At 36.7% G+C, this 26,479-nt stretch overlaps 1 protein-coding gene across 6 annotated transcripts in view; it reads left to right on the top strand.

Annotated features, from left to right (window-relative positions):
* The window catches only part of LOC118202517 (uncharacterized), a 99,654-nt gene extending 77,039 nt beyond the window's left edge, over positions 1-22,615 (top strand). For 3 of the 6 annotated variants that reach the window (XM_085821461.1, XM_085821459.1, XM_085821458.1), the window contains 3 exons: positions 70-86; positions 8,412-8,481; positions 22,232-22,614. In XM_085821461.1, coding sequence (XP_085677587.1) covers positions 70-86; positions 8,412-8,481; positions 22,232-22,435 — 291 coding nt within the window. In that variant the 3' untranslated portion in view covers positions 22,436-22,614. Of the gene's footprint in view, positions 1-69; positions 87-8,411; positions 8,482-22,231 lie in introns of all 6 variants that reach the window. The other 3 variants (XR_015042418.1, XM_085821462.1, XM_085821460.1) reach the window with 3 other exon arrangements.
* The last annotated feature ends 3,864 nt before the right edge of the window (positions 22,616-26,479 follow it).

Here is a 26,479-nt window from a genome sequence, read left to right as displayed (position 1 = left end):
AATTGTATTTTATGCTTATAAAATTGTGAATATATATATATATATTTTTTTTTCATATTCTCTTCAAAGTCTGCCTGGCCTGATTCGTAAGTAAACTTAATGTTAAACAGTTATGTGATAGTGGAAGTGTTTGTTGTTTTTGTACCACTGAATTATCGGATATACTTAATTTAAAAAGGGAAAAGACAAATATTTCGGTTTGCAGTATATCAGGTATTTCAACTACAATTAAAAGAAAAGCAGTTGTCCTTATCTGTAATCAGGAACAAACGTATAAAAGGAAACTAGAGATTTTGGTAATTCCAAAAATAGCAGGTTTAACTCCCGCAAAGTTTATCGATGTTAGTAACCTTGTGATTTCTGAGAAAGTGAATTTAGCGGATCCGGAATTTTATATACCAGAGAAAGTAAACCTGTTGCTCGGCGTGGAAGTATTTTATGACATTGTTACGTTATTTTCTTCCTTCACGTTCGTACGGGGCTCGTAGATTTGGAGTGAATAACGACGACACTTAATTAAGTATCGAAACACACTTTATTTAGCCATTATTAATCAGGACAGCTCCAATAACACTTACTTTTTACAGTCGTCGAAAATCTACTATAAACACGCTGACACGTTCAGCGACACAGCCTTCACACTGTCAAGCAATAACGGTGGAGACAGCTTCACTGCAAAGCACTCGAGTACAGCTCCCAACTGTGCTTATTTGTTCTCGGAACTCCACGTACTCTCGAGACTCTCCACGCGATGCATTCGGCGATACACAAGAGTATAGCTCTCGACTCAGCACAGTCTAAGACAAAACTCGACGATGCACTAAAAGACTCTCTCAATGCACTCGACGACCAACTCGGCGCTAGACTTCGAGACACTCGCTCAATGACTGACTATCAGCTCGCTAGACGAAGCACACACGTACTGACTGCGGACCAGCAGAGTTTATATAGCTTTTGGCTGGTGTTCTGGGCTAAACCGGTAAGAATTCGTTCCAGAAGGTTCTCCATCCGTCCATGGTATATCGCCAATTTTGTCGCTAAGTGGGCTATTTCTTGTCAAATGTGGCAACCCTAAAACTGCTTTACGGGGAATCTATCTCACCGCTCCTGTACATTTTGTAACAATATATTATTCCCCTTAAATTCACATTTTACTGATTTTTTCGCCCTCGCGATAATGTTTTGAGTTACACAAACTTACCAATCATTTTCAGAGGCAATGTCACGTATTATATAACCATTATAAGATATTTATTAGAGTAAAAATTATTTTACTAAGTAGGACTTTGTAGAAGATCTGCGCGAAAACCCATTATTTACAAACTACAAATTCTGCCACTTAACTTATCAGGTTCTCTGTTCCTCCTTACTTGCTTTGGGAACATTAAATGTCCTGACTCGGAACAGGGAGCTTACTAAAGCTATGTTCAATAAATTTGGGAAGTAGACAATACACACAGGAAAGGTATACGAAACCCTTTATTTTTCTCTCTTTACAATGATTTCCAGACTTCGGAATACAGAGACCAACCACTTGTGGTCTGAACGTAAGAATATAAAAATATTAACTAAATTCTAACTAAACTAACTGTGGATTAATCAAACTTCAAGATTGGCCGTATATTAACAAAAAGCCGTATGTAGTACAGAGAACTGCTAACACTACGATACGTTTAAAATTATCAAGAGGATTAAACCTCTGGACTTGAAGGCAACCAGCAACCGAGTAAAACTACTATGGCAAGCGGCCTGCTCCTAATCACTCCTTCCTCTCTCTTGCTTGGCAAAAAGCCACAACTTAAGTACTTGGCGTTCGCAAGACAAATTTGCATAAATAAGTTAAAGCTTTTAATTCTGGCCGGAAGTAGAAAATAAGAAGTGATAGCAAAGATTTAAAATAAAATAAACGTTAGTAAAACTTAAGATCCTTACATACTTCCCGCCAGAGTTAATTAGTTTGAAACTGAGGTCTAAAACGACCTTGTTGAAAACTTTTAGCTCTAGAATCTAACGCGAGGCCAATCTTTTACAAACATTTCTCACTAGAAACTAGAAATTTAAAAAAAGATCGTTTTTTACATTATCAACTTCATGGACAATTACTTTTCATCTGTACTGCATCTAAACAGGAGTTCTTAGTTGAAATCTGGTTCCTTCCAGAGATCTGGAAGGAAAACTAGTTTAATGAAATGTTACACAATTAAATGGCAAGTAACATGAATACTTATATTTCTCTTTTAACATTCTTATTTCATTCATGACGTTATTTAATTATCTCCCCGTGCTCTCTGACATGTGTTGTAAAGGAAAACACCAAACACGAACGTGTTTATGTACAAGTGTTCAACACTACCGCCTGCAATCAAAACACTAACGTGTTAAAATTCAACATAACAAGACCTCAGAACACACCTTATATTCATCTCTAAACCCTGAGGTACTATTCTGAAAAGTGGCTAACTCTAAAGTGTAGCGTCAGAGAGCCTAACTACATTCATTCAACCTTTAACACATATTCACAATAATTTGCTCTTTTTACAGTCACACGAATAAGTTAAAATTTTTGGCATTACTTTCACTTTTAACATATCACAGTATTTCTTAACTTTTAAAATAACAGTTCACATTGTATATAAGGACATATTAACATGCCGTTAATTTTACGCATTTTAAAACATACATTAGTAGTACATTGTTAACTTCTATTCTTTTCCAAGAAAGTGCCAATTCTTCTACATTGAAATACTACATTTCAAAAGTCTTTCAGACTAAAACTTCTTTCTTGCCAGAATCTTAAATAAAATTTTATACAATAACTTTTACAATTTTCTTAAGGTACCTTTCTCAAAGATTATCAATGCTTTTACAATATTCAAGTATTTACACATTCCTATTATACATTAATTTTAGTTTTACTCGCGAGTAATTGAAAAACATAATACCAAAATAGGTAACAACTCATTTCTCGCCTTTTTGACGATAAAGGTAGACTTCACATGAGGTAAAACTTCTTGAATTCTGCCACTTGCAGTAAGAATGAAAGATTAACTTAAGGTTTCAAAGTAACATAAAGTTTTACTTATTTTTGTGGTATTCCGACATCCTTTTTTCTGCCCAGTCCTAGAAGGTAGCGAAGACTACGGTTTGGTTTATCTTCCTACTTGTGCGGGTTCGCCCTTCAGTTCCTTCCTCCATGAGCTTTCTTTTCCTTCCAGTACGGTCACCCTTGAAGACCTTCTTTTTAGCCTCTGCCTGTGGTCTCGGCCGTTTGATGGCAGCTGGGCTTGGCGGAACCGGGACAACTCTCTCTCGTTCCTGCTTGGATCTCGTTGCTGGCTGTTCAAATTTTCCTTGCTTCTTTGCCTCCGCAGCTGGGGTTCCATCATCAATTCGTCGACATTTGCTGCGTAGACTCCTGTCCGATGGGTAGATCTTCCGTTTTGGAGCCGTGTTATAGTTGCCGTCATTTCTCCTGGCTCTCTTTGCATTCGTCGTACTTCTCCCTTCTTCATTCTGGGGGTGGTCGTGCTCTCTCTTTTCTGGTCGGTGGAACGGCTTCTTTTTCTTGTTACCTTCAATTTTCCAAGGGGGAAACTTTCTTTTCAATTGCACCTGCCTCCTAATGGCTTGCCTTTGTGATTGTCGTTGTTCCACCTCTGGAGCTTGTGCCTGCCGTGCCGGATCCTGCAAAAGATCTTTAAATATTTGCATTTTATTACGGTCATAGAATGGTTTTATCTGGTCAATGTTTGCGGAGCATGTTTCACCATTCCTGGCTTTTAACACCCCTACAGCCTGAGTTATTTTTTCTGACATATGGTCCTTCAAATCGTGGAAAAAACTTGGCAGTTTTATCTTCTGGTGCTGAAGAAAGTGAATGCTTAATTTTTAACACTTCATCTCCTACATTATAAGTTACTCCCCGTCGTTTCATATCATAATAAAGTTTCTGTTTTCTCTGTGCTACTTCAGTGTTCTTTTTTGCATCTTTGATTAATTTTTCTATATCGCCCATTTTAAATTCTGGGGCTCTTTGTTGAACATAAAATAATTTATCTAACGGCGTTATAATCTTTCTACTTAAAAATAACTCAGGAGTTTTGCCCGTTGTATCATGTTTTGCGGTCCTAAGGGCGAAAGCTAATTCATTGCATAGTTATCCCAGCTTTTATGAAAATTTTTAACATAACTACGGATAATTTTCACTATATTTCTATTGACCCGTTCCGCTATATTTGATTGCGGCCGATACGGGACCATTTTTAAATGACGTATGCCCAGTTTTTGGCACATGTCTTCAAATATATTACTTACAAATTGAGGACCATTATCCGATATAACTTTTAGGGGCGCCCCGTATTTTAAAATATATTTATTTAAAATAGAATCAGTAACTAATTTCGCGGAGGCTCGTTTTAAGGGAACAATTTCGGTCCATTTACTAAAATGATCAACCATAACAAGGAGATAGCGACTTTTGTTTAACTGACTTTTTGGGAAAGGGCCCAATAAATCGATGCCGATTATTTCATTTGGAAATTCGGATTTAATACTATTTAGAAACCCGGCCGGGCGGAAATTAATATAATTAACGGCTTGACATGTTGGGCAGGACTGGACATACGCCCTTGTTAACTTTTGCAGTTCAGGAAAGTAGACTGCCTCGCGTACGCGTTGGATAGTTTTTCGAATACCAGCATGAGAAGCTAAAGGGCTGTCATGGAGCTCTTGCAGGATATTTAATCTAAGACTAGCTGGGATAACAGGTCGAAATTCGTTGTTGGAATTCGTAGTTTTTGTGTAGAATAATAGACCATCTATTAGTTCGTAATGGGCCGCCCTATTTCTTATCGCCACAATATCTTGGTGGCTAAAATTTTCAGGATCCTTTAAATACTCATAAATGTTTTTAAATTCAGGATCCTTACCCAGTTCGGTTATTACAGTTTCTCGGGAATTTATTGTACATGCTGTGAGCATTGCCACCTTTACAGTATTACCTTCTTCATCTATTTTTATTCTGGATAGGGCATCTGCTACGATATTTTCCTTTCCGGGGGTGTGCTTGATTACCAGATTATACTCTTGTAACTTGAGTGCCCATCTTATTAACCTTGGGGATAAGTTTTTCCCTGAGTACAATCTAGTTACCGCCGCATGATCAGAATACACTGTTATTGGCGCCCTTCCAAAACAGACTCGGAACTTTTGCACTGCTAACAGAACTGCAAGTGCCTCTCTCTCCGTCGCGGAATAATTTCTTTGTGTTTGATTTAAAGTTCGACTAAAAAATGCCACGGGCTGCTGATTTTGCGAAAGTACCGCTCCTACCGCATAATCCGAAGCATCCGCTGAATTTTCTAAATTCTCATCATTTTCAGGAAATTTCAAAACAGGCGTTTGCGTTAATGCTTGCTTTAAATTTTCGAAAGCACTATTGGCTTCGGCCGTCCACGAGAATCTTGCCTTTTTCCTTTTTAATTTTAACAATGGTTCAGCAATAGCTCCAAAATCTTTTATAAAAGACCTATAATATGAACAAAGTCCTAGAAAAGAAGAGAGCTTCTTCGCCGTATTTGGCGGCGGATACTTTTGCACAGCGATTATTTTTGATTCGTCTGTCTCGATTCCTTTCTGAGATATTTTGTAACCTAAGTATTTTAATTCAGGGGCTGCAAATTTGCACTTTTCGACATTAAATTTTAGACCGGCCTCATTTAATAATGAAAACACCTGTCTTAAATCCTGTACACTAGGATGTTGGTCCAGATTATCACTAGTAATAATGATATCGTCTAAATAGATAAATGTGGACTTTCCAAGAACAGGCCTTAGCACAATGTCCATACATCGCTGAAATGTTGCCGGTGCCCCTGAAAGGCCAAACGGCATACGCAGGAATGCATAAGTGCCAGACTTGGTTATAAAAGCAGTCTTAGGCACATCTTCCGGTCTAACCCCTATTTGAAAGTAACCAGTCGTTAAGTCTAAAGTAGTCATGTATTTGGTAGAAGTTATGTTTCTTAGAATTTCTTCGATAATAGGTAACGGATATACCGGATATTTAGTCATGAAGTTTAATTTACGATAGTCAATTGCAAAACGCCACCTTTTTGTATGTGTTACCGGATAGTCATTATTTTTCTTACATAACACAACCGGGCTAGCATAACTACTTGAGATGGGCGTTATAATCTTTTTAGGTAACATATCTCGAATGTGCCACTCTATAATTTTTTCTTTATTCTTATCATATCGGTATGGTTTGTGGCGAACTGGCAGTGAATCTCCGGTGTCGATACTATGGTTAGTAACTTGAGTAAATCCGGGAATATCACTAAATAACGAAGTAAATTCACTTACCACTTGTCGAATTTTTTGTTGCTCTTATTTAGGCAGGTGGTCGAGGTTTAACGTTGGTGGTTCTGTTTTTTCTTCTCGAACTGGTTTCATCGTCAGCTTAAGGGACGCTTCGTTAAAATCCAGCGTTGCTTCTGCCTCTGAAAGAAAATCTATCCCTAAGATGACATGTGCTTGCAAATTCTTTACGATAAAAAACATAATCTTTACTTGCTCGTCCTTGATACGAATGTATAACGGTAATTTACCTATGCACTTGCATCTTTCTCCCTGCGCAGCTAACACTGTCGTATTATCCGAATTATATATGCGGTATTTACGGAAATACTTTCTAAAAACTCTTCTGCCACACAGGAACACTGCGCGCCTGTATCCAGGAGTGCGGTGGCTGGGATGTTATTCACCAACACTTCAATCTTTGGAAGAGTCAAATTTTTCACCATCACTGTATTTAACTTGAAGGAAGATGGGTTTTCTTCGTCTTCGGATTTCCGCACCCTCCCGTCAGCAGAAATCCGTTTTAGTTTAAATCTTGTTTCTTCCTTTCCATGCTTTCCTTCTTTTTCCGCTGGCCTTCAGACTTTTTTTCTGGCTTACTATTGAACTGTCGACGTTCGCCGGTTGTTTTTGGATACTCGGGTTTCCTTGCCCACTGATTCGCTTTGCTTCCGTAGCCGTGTTCTTGACTTTGCTGTGGTCTTGGCGCACTAAATTGGCTTCGTTGCTCATACTGGCGTCTTCTTTCAATGTCCGCCTTTCTTCTACTTTCAAACTGGATTGCTAGCTCAAATAACTTTTCCAATGTAGTCGGATTCCTTAATTCAATAAAGTCTTGTACCTGGGAAAGTAACCTTGGCAAAATCACTTGAATTATCTCAGGATCCGGACGGTTTCCATACAAGAGTTTAAAGACGTGAATTTTTCTTAAAATAAAGGGGGAAAGATTTTCGATTCGTTGCAGATATATGCTGAAGAGTTCCGTTTCTAATCATGCACGATCTCTTACGACAGGGAAGGCTTTTACTAAGGCAGTCTTAAAATTTTCGTAAGTATAGGTGGGACTTCCCGCTTGACCCAAGAGGCTTCTGCCTATACATTTGAACCAATTAAGCGCTTGGCCCCTCAAAGCGCTGGTAACTAAGGTGACTTTCTGGAACTCATGCACTGGATACAGCATGAAGTGGTCATACAATTTTTCCAAAAAACTGGTTACCGGTGAGTTTCCATTAAATGTTGCTTCTGGTTTCATCGATGCGCGCATGGTCTGGACGATGTAACCAAATCCTTCCAGGGCGGCAGCTGGCATTTCTGGATTCTGAGACGCTTCTGCATGCAGCACAGGTTCTTCTTGAAACTCGGCCATGGTTATTCTTCTTCGTCGGGCGCCACTATCAGGTTCTGTGTTCCTCCTTACTTGCTTTGGGAACATTAAATGTCCTGACTCGGAACAGGGAGCTTACTAAAGCTATATTCAATAAATTTGGGAAGTAGACAATACACACAGGAAGGGTATACGAAACCCTTTATTTTTCTCTCTTTACAATGATTTCCGGACTTCGGAATACAGAGACCAACCACTTGTGGTCTGAACGTAAGAATATAAAAATATTAACTAAATTCTAACTAAACTAACTGTGGATTAATCAAACTCCAAGATTGGCCGTATGTAGTACAGAGAACTGCTAACACTACGATACGTTTAAAATTATCAAGAGGATTAAACCTCTGGCCTTGAAGGCAACCAGCAACCGAGTAAAACTACTATGGCAAGCGGCCTGCTTCTAATAGCTCCTTCCTCTCTCCTGCTTGGCAAAAAGCTACAACTTAAGTACTTGGCGTTCGCAAGACAAATTTGCATAAATAAGTTAAAGCTTTTAATTCTGGCCGGAAGTAGAAAATAAGAAGTGATAGTAAAGATTTAAAATAAAATAAACGTTAGTAAAACTTAGGATCCTTACAAAGTCATCAACTTACATGAAAGTCTTAATATTAATATTAATTTATTAATTAAAAAGCCTTTTTAAATCATCTTTCCTATCTTCATCACTTAGCTTTTCATGCATTGAGATAAAACTGCAGGATCCTCCAGTCAAAATTGTCTCTCTCAAACCAAGATATAAGGTAATTGTACATTATTATTTATTTTTTACATCTATTTTTGCGTGTTATATTTTCTGGTTTTACTTGTACTTTACTTTCTGTAAGATCTAGGATGAGGGTCATCAATTAAAGCTTTCACTTTTCCTTCTTGTATGAAAAGCGATTTTAATTTCTAATGTTCGAATTATGAACGCTTGAAAAATTAAGGTATTCTACAATATAGCTGTGTTGTGTTGTGATAAATATATCGAGCACGCAGGTCTAAGATACATGGCTCGTTTCCCTAAAACACCGCAGCTCGCTTTACACATTTCTCGGTAGGTAGAGCCTAATCGTTTGTATAGTGGCGTTCGAATTAAAATGTGCTTGACGGTAAAGCATTTACCTACTGGAATTAGTCGACTATGTCTCATCCTTGTGCCCATTTCGCTCATACAAGAAATTTAGATATCGGAACATGATAACAGCAATGTGTTCAAGAAGTATAATATACAAACATTTTAATTCCATTTTTGGCATTAGTTTTTATAAAGATAAGTAATTAGTATTTGAAATGAATCGTTATACACTAGGCTACTCATGATTGCGGGATGTACCGGAGATTATACTCATGTTTAACTCAATGTCCTAGTTCGGCCCACCAGCGGCCGAGCGGTAAAGACGCTGAACACTGGTATTCGGTCTGAAAATCGAATCCCGCGAACTGGCTGGCTGCATGGGCGTTTTCGTGGTTTTCCCCATGTGTAACGTGTATACGAGCCAGTTTCCCTTAGAAAGTCCTCCACGAAGGCATCCCTCCCTTTAGGCAGATAGCCCTGGTGTGCTTTACCACAATTAAATAATCCAATCCAATGTCCTAGTTAATGCGAAAGGAGTTAAAAAACTAAGCAGAGAGTTAATGAAACATTTAGGAATTTTAAAGAAGAAAAATCCAATAAGCATAAGGATAGATTGTAAGACATTAGCTACCGAATTATATTTTTCCAAGCCTGTAGACAAGTTTAGAAGCAATAGGTGTTCAAAAGGAAATGTTTAATGTTTGTAGCTATGCATCTACCAAAATATTAAAAGCTTTACTAGCAACTGATGCACGTAGATTTTAAAGTACCTATATAAGCTGGAAGCTTACTATTTAAAATTTCGGATCAAGTCTATATTACCAGGTTTCAATTCATTTTAAACAATATTTTTATTATTTTTTACGATATCTATTTATATAATTTTTTTCTTTATACCATGAAAACTAGCAATTTTTATGTTTTCGTAATTGGACATTTAACACGTATTTTAGCATGCAATGAATTAAGATCTACTTATTCTGAAAATATTTTACTACACGATGCCAATTTTTTCAAGTCATCCAATATATTTTCAAGTTTTTGTCTGACTGAGTTTCCAAAATTGTATCAGATCTTCTAGAAACACCTTCTCAGATCTTGATTTCCAAACATTTAATCGTTCACAGAATGATTGTTATTCAAAAGGAGAAGTCGGCAAAAGGCAAAGAGTTTATTAATTTCATTTTTGATTGGCATCATATACAGTTCGAAGCATTTGTATACATGTTTTAGAAAATTTGAAATGTAGTAATTATCAAGTAGTGCCACATTTTGTATCAGGAAAAAATAAATATTTCGAGTTCGCAAACCTATTCAAGACAGGTTGTTCATATTTTAACATAGTGGTTGATAAATTTATATTTAACAAATGTAATATTTTTGAGAGAAACGATTACATTTGAAAATGTGCTGTATTAGATGAAAAAAATATAATTTTATGTTTATTATATTCTAATCTCATGCAGACAGTGAACAGTTCTTGGAGTTATTCACATATCAGTCTTACTCCAGGAAGTAGAGCTAACAACAGAATCATATTTGTTGTACATAATAATAGTATAATGGCAGGACGACATGGTTAAATTTGTAGCTGGTTTGGAGAACACAGCATGCAGAATTTAGTACACAGAGCTGCCAGTTCTGATAGCAACAACGACTGCAATCCTGGAGGGCATATTATTCATCAACAACGCTGTAATCCTGGAGGGCATATTATTCATCAACAACGGCTGTAATCCTGGAGGACATATTATTCATCAACAACGACTGTAATCCTGGAGGGCATATTATTCATCAACAACGGCTGTACTCCGAGTCGAATAGAGTTTGGTTGACAGAGAAGAGTACTTCATTCCATACAGCTTCAACTATTTGCCAGAGTTCATTAGTCGCGGTTGTTGGCGAGTTATAGCATTCCAATCTTTTAGCAGCCCATGACCAGATATTCTCAGTAAGTGAAAGATCTGAAGAACGGGCTGGCAAAGGTAAGAGTCGAACACTCCCTGTATCGAGGAAAGTCAGGACAGCATGAGCACCAATCATTTGTGCGTTACCTTGTTGAAAGTTAAGTTTGAAATGTTTGTGCGTTATCTTGTTCAAATTATTCCTATTGAAAGTTCCACAACAAACAATGCTATCCATAATTCCCGGTTCAAGTGTAACCGTCTCCTGAACCCACTCACAAGATTATAATCGGCCGTCTGGGTCGTCATCACTTAGCTGTTACACCAGTCTTGGAATGTACCCACGCAACTTGCATTCTCCAGAACGTGTAGCACACTTCTAGTACTAACACCTTTCTCACGTGATTTTTGCCTTGAAGACTTCCCCCTGAACGCTGAAACGTTCTAGCATAGCAAATGAGGATTCATCACTCGTAGGCGTCCGAAGTCGCCCTGATCTGCTTTTATGCACATCACACAGTGTCTGATGAACCTCAAAGCCTTTTCGTAGATGTTTAATTCATAAACCTGAAGGTGGATCATTCCGATACTCATATCGCCACTATCTCTGAACCGTAACAACATTCTCAAACTTCCAGTACCACTTAAAAACCTACTTCCGCTCATTGAAAGCTCAAACGTACGTCCGCCATGTCGATTTTACTTACTTGACACTAACTAGATTGCGCAGCCAAATCGACGACTCTGCTACTACCTGTTTAAGGAATCATATAATAACATTTTCTTAGAAATTTAACCTTGTAAGCAGGAAAATAAATTTTCTATATCAGTTTAAACCGTATATGCATTTTTCTGGTGCACCCTGTATACTTTTACTTTTTTGTTATATGTCTTCTGTATATACTTTAAAAAATATAAAAATGTGAAATATGTAATAAATTTTATAAAAATATCTAATGTTTTATTAAATATACGATGAATTAAATGCTTTATTTAAATCAATCAGATTAAAAAGTAAAAAATAATATACTTAAAACCTGCATATATTACTTTTAAATAGTTTGGTTTGTTGATTAATGACAGACAGATTAAATATGAAAGAATAGTATCTTACTTTTTCCGAATTTTAACAGATTCGAATGAAAAATGAAACATTGCAAAGTCGCGTTTTGAGACTAATAGCCCTAATAATTTTTACGGACTAAAAAACATTAGCACATTATTATAATTATTTTCATGTTATTTCTTTGCGGATCTGCAACGATGGTTAGTATTAAACCAAAGAAATGCTAAATTCTGGAACATATTGACGAAAAGATATGGCAAACTTTATCATTTATTCTTCTCGGTATTGCTGAAATCTGGAAAGATCACCAATCTCGTCTATCGATTAAATTTCCGAAGTTCTGTAAAGAATTGTAATTTGAAGGCATTTCTAAATAAATATTGCATCAACCTATGTCGTCATAATTCCTTCTTTTACAAAAGTGACTCTTTGAAGCAAGAGGTGGCTAACGCTCACCTACAATGTGCTAGCGACAAGTTTCCGTTTTCCCTCCTTTCAATAACAGTTATTTTTGTGAGCAATTGTGTGTCTTTATTTTTCACTGTGCCCTAGATTTCAGAAAGATTGTTCCTCTCTACTTTAAGGCTTACGTTTTATTGCGAGTGTTTCACGGAAAAAAAAAAAAAGGTCAGATTGAGAACCAAGGCACTAGAAAACAAGTTACGGTATTTAGTACTTTGCATTTCCAAGCATTTAAAAGGCGATAATCCGTCATGAACTCTGAAGTGCACATTTCCTTTTGAAGCATTTAAATATGTAAATTTTTGTGGCCATAAAGGTGCAGAACTCTGCTGGTGAAAATTTCACATGAAATATGTCTCGTGTTAGTCTTTTTATGTGATGGACCTTTAAGTTCAACCACCGTGTTTTGGTAGCCAATTTCCTAATTATATATGATTTCTTAAAAAAATGTCCAAATTTACAAAACAGTTTTCTCAGGCAAATCATTTGTCACAATATTTTGCAACTTTTACGACAGTGGTGCTAATGCAAAAATACCGTTTTATCTGATTACATTTTAAAGACTTAATTTATTTCAAGAGGTGATCGTATTTTCTTACAAAAGCAAAGTTAAAATCTTTCAAAAATTAATAAAGCCCCATTTAAAGTTTTCAAACATGAACTTTTGGAGTTCTTATTCTCAGATGCATTGAAAATTAACTAAGCATATCAGCATTCCTTCCTGAACTTTCTTAGTACTTCTGGACATCAGAAACGTCTTTGGCAGAAACTTTTCCCTTTTGTTGTTGCTTTTGTGACTAACCTCGGTTTTCTGATATCAGACAAAACCGACGAAATTCATCGTGGCAAGGAGGCGATATGGCACTTTTTGTTGGCAAGCGCCTATGGCACCATATAGGAGAGAAGACGAATTTGCTCTGTTCCGCTCCCTATTATCCCCGTTACGCTGCAGAAGTGGACTGCTGACCCTCAAGCTATTTTATTTAACAGCCTCCCAGCACAATGTTTTCTCCGCAGAAGCTATCTACTGTCCCCTAACCTCTCGAGATGACTTTCGTCTCCCCGCATATTTTGAGACCCCCATGCCCCACAGACATTATACATTGAAAACCATCTATGCCATCTCTGGGATTTTATTCCGGGCTTTTCGGTACGGCAGTCCGAGTCACTAACTACTATCCCTGCTGGGCGGCTTTCTAATTTTTGTGGCCGTTATGTGACACCACGTTACTTTAAGTTATCAGCCTGTTTACCCTGGCCATCATCTACCAAGTTTCTGTCAGTGCACCAGAAGTCGGATCTTTAATAAAAGTTTTCACCAGAACTTGAAAACAACTTCCAGAATAATATTAGACGTTTAATTTATTTTTAAATAAACTTGTAGTATTGTGTGGCCCCAACTTGTCAGCAATTGTGGTAGTGACTGCTATGAACTGTAAATTTACACAAACACGTAAGAAGGATTTAAAGCCCTTTTATTCCACTTTAGAAATAACAGCTGCGTTCACTTGACGCTCACAAACTACGCCGACCCGGCGGTTTAACAAAAACAGAAATGTGAAACTAAAAATTAATGACAGGATGAATAAACAAGTAGATCACTACCTACGAGGCTCTGAAATCGTAACTAACTTAACCGCGTTCTAAAATACAGCTGAGATTCAGCGAGCTTACTGATTAAGCAGTTGAAAGATTCAACGAACTGCCGAGATAAGCACACAGGCCGAAACGCGCAGTTCTTAAATTTCTACCTACAACCTTCACGTTAGCGATTCAAGAAGCACACTTACAAACTCGTTTCCCTTCTATTTAAACTCAACTTACTTCTGCTAAAATTTGAATATACTGCGCGTTCTACTACAATTTACATACTCTGGCATTGGCAGTTCTAGGGGAAAGTAAGGCTTGACAGGAAAGATAGCTTAAAATAAATGTTAGTTAAAATAAATATAAACCCTATGTTTGCCGCTGCCAGAATTTGGTAAACTTGGAAGCAGGTCCTAGAAACGACCTGTGGTAAAGTTTCCATATTCTAACCTAAGACTCAAGAGCCCCGTTTACATAAAACAAACTTTTGCCTAAAACAATTACAATCGTTTCTGTATATGATTAGTACAATATCTTCTTACAGGATCCTTTCTGCTGTTTGGTCTTCATCAATCAACCGTTTTCTTTTCCTTCCAGTATCTGGAAGGAATAAGTATCAGTATATTCCAAATACATCATGATTTACACTTTCTTAATACTGGAAAATGTTTTCCTTTTCGATCCTTTTCTTTTCCTTAATTAACTGCTTACATTCACATTCATTCAAATATTCAAACATGAGTTTAACTTTACCCTGGTTCTCCACCATACGTGGTGTCAAACGGGAAACTTCGTGTTTTTGTATTACAACACTTCCCCTAACCACAATGATTTTTTAGAATTCAAACGACCAAATATGACATACTGAAACTCGATGAACTATGATTAATATTCTAAAATTCAAGTGTAGGTGGAGAACCCTAAAAAACACATTCATTCTAAATTCCCCCTCATTCATCTTTAGACATGCAGGCTTTCGCTCTAACGCATGATTTTATCTACTGATTAACACTTAGGTTTTAACTCGTTTCTTTTGAGCATTTACTTTTAGCATCTAAAATTTTATGCTTCTAGACTAAATTCTACTTTTACGTAACTTTCAAGTATCTATATTTACAAATTCTAATACATACGATTTTTTACAATTTACCATAAGATGAATAAGAGAAAATAAAATTTACTTCACTCTTTCTTCGCCAAGCTGGCGGCACTGAAACTAAATTTTACATTAATACAAGAATACGAAGTTATTTTACTTTCGGCCAAATTTTGGCTTTTGGCCAGTCTTTCGACCAACACGATCTGCTTGCTCTTAGGTTTTACACTTAAAGAAAATAATGTTTTTGCATTAGCTAAATACAGTAAAACAAAACTAAGTCTCAACCGAGACAAATTGACTTCCGTCAACACATAGAACTTCGTATTTACACATAACATTTCAGAACAAAAGAAAAATTTATAGAAGATTTTAACTTATCTTTGACTTTTCGATGCTTGGAATTCCGACATCCTCTTCTGGTAGAATTGATCCCAAGTTACAGAATTCATGGAAGTTAACCTCCTCTTTTGGTTTCTTCGAGTTTCCTCCATGGTGACTTTCCTTTTTCGCCCTCTGTACGCCGGCCTCTTGGGGGTGGTAGTCTTCGGGTTCCTGTCTTTTCCGTTTGGCCCCTGGACTGCTGGTCTTGGCGGCCTCCGGTCTGGATTCTTGCTTGCATTGTTTCTGCTAGTGCCAATCTTTTCTTTCCTCTTGCTGTCTTTTTCTTCTGTAGTAGATAAAGAACGCTTACAGGCCATACCCCCTTTAGTAAACTATATCACGGGGCATGGCCCTTTTCCCACCTTCTTTTATAAGCTTGCTATCTCCATGACAGAAGCGTGTGGGGGGGGGGGTAAATTGGCTCGCCCGACCACTACGTGTTCAACTGTAGCCTCACGACGAGCCATCACCTACCATATCCCACTACGGATATAGTACCTTACAAGAGGTTCATCATCAAACACGCACCTGCGATAAGAAATATATGTAAAATTATACAGCAGCTGAGCGCCCTAGAGCAGGATGTCTGCCAACCAACATAGGAATAATAGCATACACAGCGCAATAATTCTATGTCTCTATTGTAACTTAGCAGGTGTTATGTCTAAAATTGTAAATATGTAAGTGTATAAGTAACTGTGTAATGTAAGTAATAGTGTAATGTAAGTAATTTAATCAATGAGTGTAATACGTCGTACTATGTGTACTTTTAACATAACGTAATCGGTAATGTAGTCATTAGCGCGTGTAACGCGTGCCCCATGTGTATTATTTTAAGTAACGCATATATGATTATAAGGCAAAGTATGTGTGCCTATCTTGTTATATAGCATAATGTCATTTAAGAAGTAATAGCAATAATGTAAACTATAAGTAATCCAGTTATAAAGTAACTTAGCAAGTTCGCAATACAATTAGCTTAACGTAGTATACAGTCAGGTTATAACTCTAATAAGTGTAGATTAATGTCATGCATTATGTATGTGTAGTCTAATGTCATGTGAAGTGTAAAGTATGTATGTACTAATTCATGCAAGTATTATGTATAAGTTTAATGTCATGTCATATATCATGTATGTAATGTTATGTTTCATGTATGCATTATGGCCTATGAACACCCAGGTCAACCATTAACATAAGAATCTGTACAGAAACAATGTCAAACTGGAATAGCCCCTGTATGGCCATGTAAACTTTTTCATGAAGGCTCAGTAACTCCCGGTGCGCCCTTGTGGGACCCCAGGGAGTTCTTGTATCTATATAGGGGAGGGCGTGGGACATATGCCTGTTTACCTCCGTTAAACACCAGGCGTCCCCATCCTCCGTCACCTGCCTTTTTCTTCTCGTGAACGGCGGCCTTGTTTGCTCCTGACTATCTGGCCCTGGAAGTGGTTTCCTCGACGCAGATTTTCTACTGTGGAAAGTTGTACCTGGTCTTTTCCTGTTTACCAAAGATTCTTTACGCGGTGGCGTTGATTTCCTGCATTTCTTGAATACTGGAGTCTGACCATTTTCCTTTCTTCTTTTCGGGACCCTAGAATGGCTTGTAGAAGGGCTAGGTTCCTCTTCTGTTCTCTGCTTCTTGGGTGGTGGAGCGGGCGGCGTTAATTCTGGAATTTCCACTTCTATTGCGCTTGAGTCCTCTAATAAACTTTTAAGGATTTCGAAATCATTTTGATTATAATATTTTTTCACCTGGTCGGGACTTGCTTTACAGGTTTCCCCTGTCTCGTTCTTAAGGTACAATACGACTCCCTTGATTTCCTGTATTACATAGGGGCCTTTAAATTTTGGAGCCAATTTCGCAGTGAAATTATCTGGGGCACTTGACAAAGAAAATTTCCTCTTTAACACTTTATCACCTACTCTAAAATCTGCTTCACGGCGTTTTCGATCGTAATAAAATTTCATCCGAGTTTTTAATCGCCTGATCGATAAGTTTCTGTATATCTTTTTCTTTAAATTCTTCTTCCCTTTGTTGCACAAAAAATAATTTATCTAATGGCGTAATTAACTTACGTCCTAAAAATAATTCTGCTGGAGTTTTCCCAGTAGTATCATGATTTGCTGTTCTTAAAGCATAAGCTAACTCATTTATGTAGCCATCCCAGCGCTTGTGATGTGTGCTAACATGGCTTCGAATTATTTTTACAATATTTTTATTCACTCTTTCTGCGATGTTTGCCTGTGGTCTATAGGGACCATTTTGATATGGCTTATGCCAAGTCCAGAGCAAATGTTTTCAAAAATTTGGCTAACGAATTGTTTACCGTTATCGCTAATGACTTTTATCGGTGCACCGTATTTTAAAATGTACCTGTGTAAGAATGCATCTGCAACTGTTTTGGCTGACGCGCGTTTAAGTGCAACAATTTCGGTCCACTTTGAAAAATGATCTACAATTACTAAAAGAAAACGATTTTTATTTAACTCACTCTGGGGAAAAGGACCAAGAAGATCTATGCCTAAAATTTCATTCGGAAATGTAACGCGAATGCTATTTAAGTACCCAGCCGGGCTGTAATTAATATCATTTATTAATTAACATTGATTGCAGGATCTGACATACGCAGTTACTATTTTGTATAATTGCGGGAAATATACCGCCTCGCGTACCCTTTTTAAAGTCTTTCTGACCCCTAAATGACCCGCTGTTTTCGCGTCTTGTAATTCCTTCAAAATGCTCAATCGAAGCGAGGCTGGGATGACTGGTCTATACTCCAAATTTTCGTTTGTTGATTTCGTATAAAACAATAAATTATCTATTATTTCATAGTTTTCTGCTCTACTTCTTATTGCGGCGACATCGGTGTGTTCAAAGATTTCGGGGTCTTTTAAATAAGCATAAATACTTCCAAATTCAGGATCAGCTTTCCATTCAGCAATAATTGTTTCTCTATAATCTAAAATTTTAGAAGTTAACACAGCGCATTTGAGTTCAATCCCTTCATCGTCCAGTTTTATTCGGGATAGTGCGTCAGCTACATTATTTTCTTTCCCTGATTTATATTTAATTATTATATTATATTCTTGAAGTTTTAAAGCCCATCTTATTAACCTGGGCGTTAGGTTTTTCCCCGAGTAAAGTCTACCAACAGCCGCATGATCCGAAAAGACTGTTACTGGCGCTTTGCCGAAATAAACTCGAAATTTGTGTACAGCCATTAATACGGCTAATGTTTCTCTCTCTGTAGCTGTATAATTCCTTTGCGTAGGGTTCAAAGTTTTACTAAAAAATGCCAAAAAGGATGGCCATTTTGCATGAGAACAGCACCTACAGCATAGTCCGACGCATCTGCTGCAATTTCCAGGTTTTCGTCCCCTTCCGGGAATTTCAAAACAGGGGCATTGATGAGATCTTCTTTTAACCTTTCAAATGCTGTATTTGCTTCTGCTGTCCACGTAAACTTACGTTTTCTTCTTTTAATTAATAACAACGGTTCAACAATATTCGCGAAATCTTTTATGAACGACCGATAATAAGAACATAACCCAAGGAAAGAAGAAAGTTTCTTGGCGGTGTTGGGAGGTGGGAAATTCTTGATGGCTTTTATTTTTGAATCCTGAGTTTCTATACCCTTTTGCGGAATTTTATAACCCAGATATTTAAGTTCTTTAGTAGCGAACGTGCATTTTGATGCGTTAATTGTAAGACCGGCCTCTTTTAATAATTTAAAAACCTCTTCCATGTCTTTAATGTGTTGTTCCAACGTACTACTCGTTATAATTATATCATCTAGATAGATTAAAGTCGATTTTCCTAGGACAGGCTTTAGAACAATGTCCATAGCTCTCTGGAATGTTGACGGTGCCCCACAAAAACCAAAGCGCATGCGTAAAAATGCATAAGTGCCCGATTTTGTGATAAACGTGGTTTTGTGTATATCTTCAGTTATCATAGCTATTTGATAGTAGCCAGACGTTAAGTCCAACGTAGTCATGTATCTCGTAGACTTAATCTTTCTAATAATTTCCTCTATTACCGGCAAAGGGTAAACCGGGAACTTAGTAATACTATTAAGTTTTCTGTAATCGATAGCAAACCTCCAAGCCCTTTTATCCGAAGGAGGGAAATCGTTCTTTTTCCTACATAGTGCGACTGGACTCGCGTATTCACTATTTATAGGCGTTATTATCTGGTTCTGCAGCATTTCCTGAATGTGTTCCTCAATAATTTGCTCTTTCTGTTGATCATACCGGTAGGGTTTAGTCCTACAGGGTTTATCGGCTGTTAGTTGTATATCATGTGTTACAATTTGACAGTTACCAGGCTGTTCTGAAAACAAGTTTGAAAAAGTAGTCACCACTTGCTGGATGGCTTGGCTTTCATGGACACTCAAATGGCTCAAGTCTACCTGCGGTTGTTTCACTGGCTCCACCACCCTCCGATCCATTTCCAGCATAATCGAATTCTCCTGAAAATTTAGCTTGGCTTTTGCGGCCTTTAAGTACTCCATGCCTAAGATGACTGGATTCTGTAAATTTTTCACCACAAAAATTAATACTTTAAGGCCCTCATCTTTTATCTGCATTTTTAATTATAATTTCCCGATACATTGACAGATTTTTCCTTGGGCGGCTATAATTTCTGTGTTTTTATTTTTAAATAACCGTAATCTATTAAAATTCTTATTGAAAAATTTATCCCTCATAAAATTATCTTCTGCCCCTGTATCAATGAGGGCTTCTACTGGAACATCGCCAACCAGGACTTGTATAATTGGTAATTGAATTCTTTACCACTTACGACCGTATTTAGGTATCTTCTTGAGGGTTCTTGCGAAACTTTAGGGGTCCGGACCCTCGCTTTGACAGGCCTCTCTAATCGTTTAAAGCTTTCTTTTCAACTTCAGTATTTTGGGTACGCGGACGGTTTTTTTTTTCAAATTTCCTTTTTGTGCCTTGACCTTCGAGCTTCGATGTGTTGGCTTGATAGCTCTTTCCCTCATATGAACGATTTGTGTTTCCGGTCTGTTGATTTGAGAATTGCCTTCGGTGACCTTGAGAATACGATGCCCCTCTAAATTTTTCCGCTATTCTTCGGTTTTGGAACTTGACCGCCAACTCGAAGAGTTCCTGCAAGGTGCTTGGATTTCGGATTTCCAAGTAATCTTGGACAGCAGGTAGCAATCTTGGTAAAATTATTTCAATTATATCTGTGTCGGGTTTCTTTCCATACAGCATGTCTGTCAGCTTAACTTTTCGCAGAATAAAGTCCGTCAAATCTCCCATATTACGTTGATAAAAATTATACAGTTCGGCTTCTAGCTTTCCTCGGTCTTTCACTATGGGGAAGGCGTTTAATAATGATATTTTTAAATTTTCAAAGGTATATGTTTGGCCTCCGAATTCTCCTAATAAAAATTTCCCTATACTCTTCCACCATAGTGAGGCCTGTCCTCTTAGTGCAGACGTGGCAATGGCAACTTTTTGTCTTTCAGGCACAGGGTATAACTGGAAGTGATTTTTGAGACCTTTTAAGAATATCGCCACCGAATTTTTTCCGTCGAAATTGACGTTTGGCTTGATAGATGCTCTCATCGTTTGGACCAGGTATCCAAATCCTTCTAACTGGTTCGCTATTTCTTGCTGTTGGAGTTGTACAGGAGCTTCCATCCAGTTATCGGCCATCTGAAATCGTAAGATGTTCGGGCGCCAATGTAGTATTGTGTGGCCCCAACTTGTCAGCAATTGTGGTAGTGACTGCTATGAGCTGTAAATTTACACAAACACGTAAGAAAGGTTTAAAGCCCTTTTATTCCACTTTAGAAATAACAGCTGCGTCCACTTGACGCTCACAAACTACGCCGACCCGGCGGTTTAACAAAAACAGAAATGTGAAACTAAAAATTAATGACAGGATGAATAAACAAGTAGATCACTACCTACGAGGCTCTGAAATCGTAACTAACTTAACCGCGTTCTAAAATACAGCTGAGATTCAGCGAGCTTACTGATTAAGCAGTTGAAAGATTCAACGAACTGCCGAGATAAGCACACAGGCCGAAACGCGAGGTTCTTAAATTTCTACCTAGCAACCTTCACGTTAGCGATTCAAGAAGCACACTTACAAACTCGTTTCCCTTCTATTTAAACTCAACTTACTCCTGCTAAAATTTGAATATACTGCGCGTTCTACTACAATTTACATACTCTGGCATTGGCAATTCTAGGGGAAAGTAAGGCTTGACAGGAAAGATAGCTTAAACCTAAAATAAATGTTAGTTAAAATAAATATAAACCCTACAAACTGAGCGACCTAAAAGCAACAAGCTTACTTTCTTAATGCACTCCGCCACCGGGCAGAGTGACCATCAAGTGCTTTGCCACTGTCACTCTATGGTTTCCTGCGGCTACCGATAATGATGAGACATGATATTATTGAAGGTAGCTTGTAGGTTGTGATTTAATTTAATTTTAAAAGCGTATTTAGTGAGTATATTTTAAAAGATTTAATTTCTAATACATTCAACTGATAATTTTTATAATTATTTGTAGCTTTATTGGAATCAATAAAAGATAATTCCAACGCCATACATTCTTCTGGCGAATCGTTTGTTTTCATTAATGATTATTATAACTTTTATGCTATTTTAAGGCTTTGACAAAGCAATATTCACATTTTGAGACAAAAAGATTATACTGTCGTTTGGCTTAACATAATTCATGCTATCGTACTCATCCTTTGTCTCATCCTTTTAATTATGTATTTCTACCCTGTAAGGAAAAATTCTCCATGTTTTTTATTTAACATGTGAATTTTAGTTACTTACTTTATATATTATAATATGTTGTTTTTAATGCTCTTCCATTATTTTGTTTCAATCGAAATTCATACCAGAGAATTTTCTAATTATAATTCTCTTGATTTCAGCCAATCGAACTTTTCAGCTACATTGGTAGTTACATGGGTCTGTGGTTAGGATTCTGTGCCATAACGATGAATCATTTTGTCATTTCTCTCGTTTTCATTGTCTGGATTGCAGTGAAGAGGAGCATTCGGAGATGCATTTCTAGATTTAAGAAAATGAACGTTCCAATTTCAGATGATATAGGCCATTTGGAAACTCGAATATAAGCTACGACGAACTCGTATCGAAGCCTCTTGGAAAATCTTAAAACTTTCTCTTTTTCGATATTAGATGTGTCAACAGATGCGTTGAAGAATGCATGTAAAAGAAAAAAAGAATATTGTTCCTGGATAATAAAAATCAGCAAAAATAATTTTTAAAAAAGACTGAAAATTTTGATTTCATGCTTATTATTTTATTTCAGCAAAATATGTATGTATAAAAATATGTAATAGGAATGTATAAAAGAATGAAGAATAATTTTAATTTCTCAAAAGTAAATTTACATTTGAGAAATTAAAATTATTCTTCATGGGAAAAATGTACTTCCTTTCTGCCAATAAACGATGCATATGTTTGCGTCACACATTGGCTTTCTAAGAAAGAATATTCTAAATGGCTTTAAGCTTGTGAAAACAATCGCTAGGCCATATGTTCCTGTAAAACTGGCAAGTATGGGAGAGTTTGCTTTAAAGTGTCACATAGATAGTAAGTAAATGTTTTTTTCCTCTTTAATTAACCTTTAATTCTAATATGTGAAACTAAAAAATTAAAATCTGCTGTGGACCGCTAATTTAATTATTTTTTAAATTTTCATTTTCTGCTTTCAAAAAGCTTTTTTCCTACTATTCATATACATCCCCTCTCCTTAATATTATTTCTGTATTCCACGCGTATATTCCAAGCTGAAAATTTTGCGCTTACATTTTCAATTTTTTTGCCAATGCAGTAACAGTACGGAAGCGGAGCATTCCTAAGAGTCCGGATACTTCCCTCTTTCCGAAAAATCTCGACTCCTCTCCAATCCATTTTGGATGATGTTTTTGCATGATATTTGTACGTACGGACAGAATAAATGACTGTGTTTTTTTTTTTTTTTTAATTCAAAGCAAATTGTAAAATGGGTTGAAATTGGATTGAGAGGAGACTACTTCGTGACATCTCTACGTATGTATGTATTTGAGTATCCATAGAACCTTGAAATTTTACATATGGGGCTGCTATAACATGTAGTTGTGCGCCATACTTTTTTTGTTGCATTGGGCGGCACCAATCATATGTAAATATATATATATTGCCACTCTGCTACCCGGCTTGGTGAGCTCATAATTTTTTTTTCTTATATTTTTGATAAATTTTGCAATTTTTGCTTTAAATATGATTGAATTATGTTGTTTTTATGTTCCTGTTAAGGATTTTATGCCTATATCTAATCTGCATGAAATAATTGTAGAATTATCGACAATATAAAAATTTAAGTGACGATAAGTCTAACAAAGCCGCCATTTATTTTCATTTGAAACTTTTAGTGGAATACTGAATTAAATCAGTTGCTGCACCAAATTTAATGTCTTTTTGCCCAGTGCGACTAAACGTTAACTTTCAATTTTGTTTTCCTGCCCCCTGGCCGAATTGTAAATTTTTGCGCAGAAACTCTAATTTTAGTTGTAAAAACATTTTAACGGTATTTCGGGATTTAGGTTTCTCTGTATTTTACTATTTTTAATGAATATGCTTTGAGTTTTTATGTATTTGCCTTGCCGCGACACGAGAACTGATTTTATTGAATAGGAAATATATCTCTAATGAAATTCGATGAAATAAGTTTAAATGAAGTGCAGCAAAAAACGTATACAATTTAACAGGTCGTACAAGCAGATCATGTGATGTCTACATCAAATGTTTTTTTTAGCAACTTCATCGCCGGAAAATCCGGAAGGAACTTACAGTAAGAACATAAAAAAATAAAAGTATTCATGAAAAAGGCTACCGGTTAACTATCACAACATTAATTATTTAAAAGAAATTTACGTTCAATAACAGTACTTAATAATATTTATATTTGTTTAATAAAATATTTTTATTTCTACTTCCTTGAATCCTGACTCAGGCCCCCAAATCATTGAATATAGCTGGAACTGCTGGCTGTAGTGGTTGCTTCAGCTTACAGGTCATCACCATTCTCATCATCTTTGTCACCGTTCAAGCTGTCTTCCGACATGCAGTAATCTTCAGAATCATCAAGAACATTAGTTATGCCTCTTTCCTGAAGCTCTTCACTACTATTTCTTCATCAGTCAAGCTATATTCATGCAAATGCACGATCAAATCCATTAGTAAGATGAAAACAATCACTACGGAGACCAATTTATTTTAAAATTCAGAGGAGCTCGCTTTACGAACACCTTGAAGAAGCTGAAACTTACTTCAATAGTTAATGCTTCAGAACCTTGTGCTAAATTTCTAAGAGGAAAATTACGTGAGAAGAGTAGAATACGTAACTAAAAACGTCTAAAAATGGCACTCAAAACACAAGCTGCAAGTAAAAATAGCAGCAGTTTTCTGGCATATATCTCATTTACTATGCCATAACTCTGTTATTTAAAATCAGATAAAATTAAACTTACTTCATTTGTTTTAAAAAAGTATCACAATGTTCGGATTTATTATTTTGAAATAGGACATGTATTTCAGAATAATTTTTATCCTTTAAAAAAATAAAACAAATGGTGAGTTAGTCTCTTGAATACGTCGAATTTTGCCTAATATCTTAAATTTCAATCAAGTTAGCATTTTTCGTACGCATAGCTATCAGTTAATAACTTTCGTTTCGGCAAACGTCACTTATCTGATCATTTTGGCTGATGGTTATTTGTATTTACTCATGACTTTTGAAATTCGAGAGATTTTTAGCCAACTGAAAAATATTTGTCACATAATCTACAGAGAATAATCTCTCTGTCCTTATATGCATGACAATATGCTCACCGAACTTCCGGGGAGCTTTGTATTTTATTCTTATATGTTGGCAAATTATGTATTTTTTTAAACAAGTGACTGAATTATGTTCTTCTTATGTTCCAGTTAAGGTTATTAATCCCTTTGGTTAATCTGCATGCAACACAACAGTTTAAAACTGTAAAATAGCCTACTAGAGCTAGGCCTAACTTGGTGCGAATTTGTTTAGATTTAAAACGCTTAGTAGCACAGTGAATTAAGTCAGTTTGAGCACCAACTTCAGTGTCGCTCTGCTCAATGGGCCAAAATTTAACTTTACATTTTGGTGTACTCCAAAATCTGCCATCTTGCCAGCTGCCAGTATTGCTTGTTTTTTGCGTAGAAACTATAATTTTAATTGTAAAAACTGTTTAACTGTTTTAACTGTATTTTGTGTTTTATGTTTTCCTGCATTTTACAATTTTTAATGAAGGTGTTTGAGTTTTTATGTATTTTTGCTTTGCCGCAAAGTAAGAACTCAATTGATTGAATGAGAAGTATATCTGTAACGAAATTCGAGGGAATGAATTTAAATGAAGTGCAGCAATAAATGCGTATAACTTAATAGGCCATACAAAGAGGACATGCGGCTCCCACATTCAAGAATTCTATCATGTAAGTGTAGAATATAAGTACAAATGGCAAGCTGTAATATATTTGATCCCAAGCGAGTTGCCGATCTGTTTGACAAATAGATCATTGAAAAAAAGAAAGAAAAGGAAAGGAAAGAAAATACCTCAAATCCTGATTTCCGTGGTGCTACCCGCTCACTTTCTGCGATCGCAACTTCTGCTATTCCTAAGCCAGCACTACTCGCATTCAATGGCGGGCACTAGCCATTTTTAGGCTTTCGCCCTCACTAAGGCCAGAAGTGATGGTCGTTTTATTATGGAGGTACCTAACAGGCCGTCACCGTTACTTCCTATGAGTGGACAGATGGCTTACATTCACGCCTCCACCGGGATTCGAACCCGGGCCTTTCGGTATTGCAGTCGGTTACCCTAACTACTATACCGTCTGGGTGGCGCACTGCTTGAAATAAATCTAAATAGTCAAGCCAATGAAACAATGAACAAATGCCTCTAACAACAATACCCCAAACCACAATGGACATGGTTCATAAGATTGCTAAGTATCTTTGCTTAGGACAACATCCTTGGCTAATTTCACTTGCAAAACTATAACTTCTTTAATAAACACTGGGTGAAAACCTGTTGAAAGAAACCTATAGGCGTAAACTGAGTTCGCAAGTAAGAATCCATATACTTATTACC

This window comes from Stegodyphus dumicola, chromosome 1 (assembly GCF_044657685.1).
Source record: "Stegodyphus dumicola isolate Sdum_Otavi_A_Nest chromosome 1, ASM4465768v1".
NCBI classification, from domain to species: domain Eukaryota; kingdom Metazoa; phylum Arthropoda; class Arachnida; order Araneae; family Eresidae; genus Stegodyphus; species Stegodyphus dumicola.
Note: the sequence above shows the minus strand (reverse complement) of the source record. Positions and strands in the feature narration are given on the sequence as shown.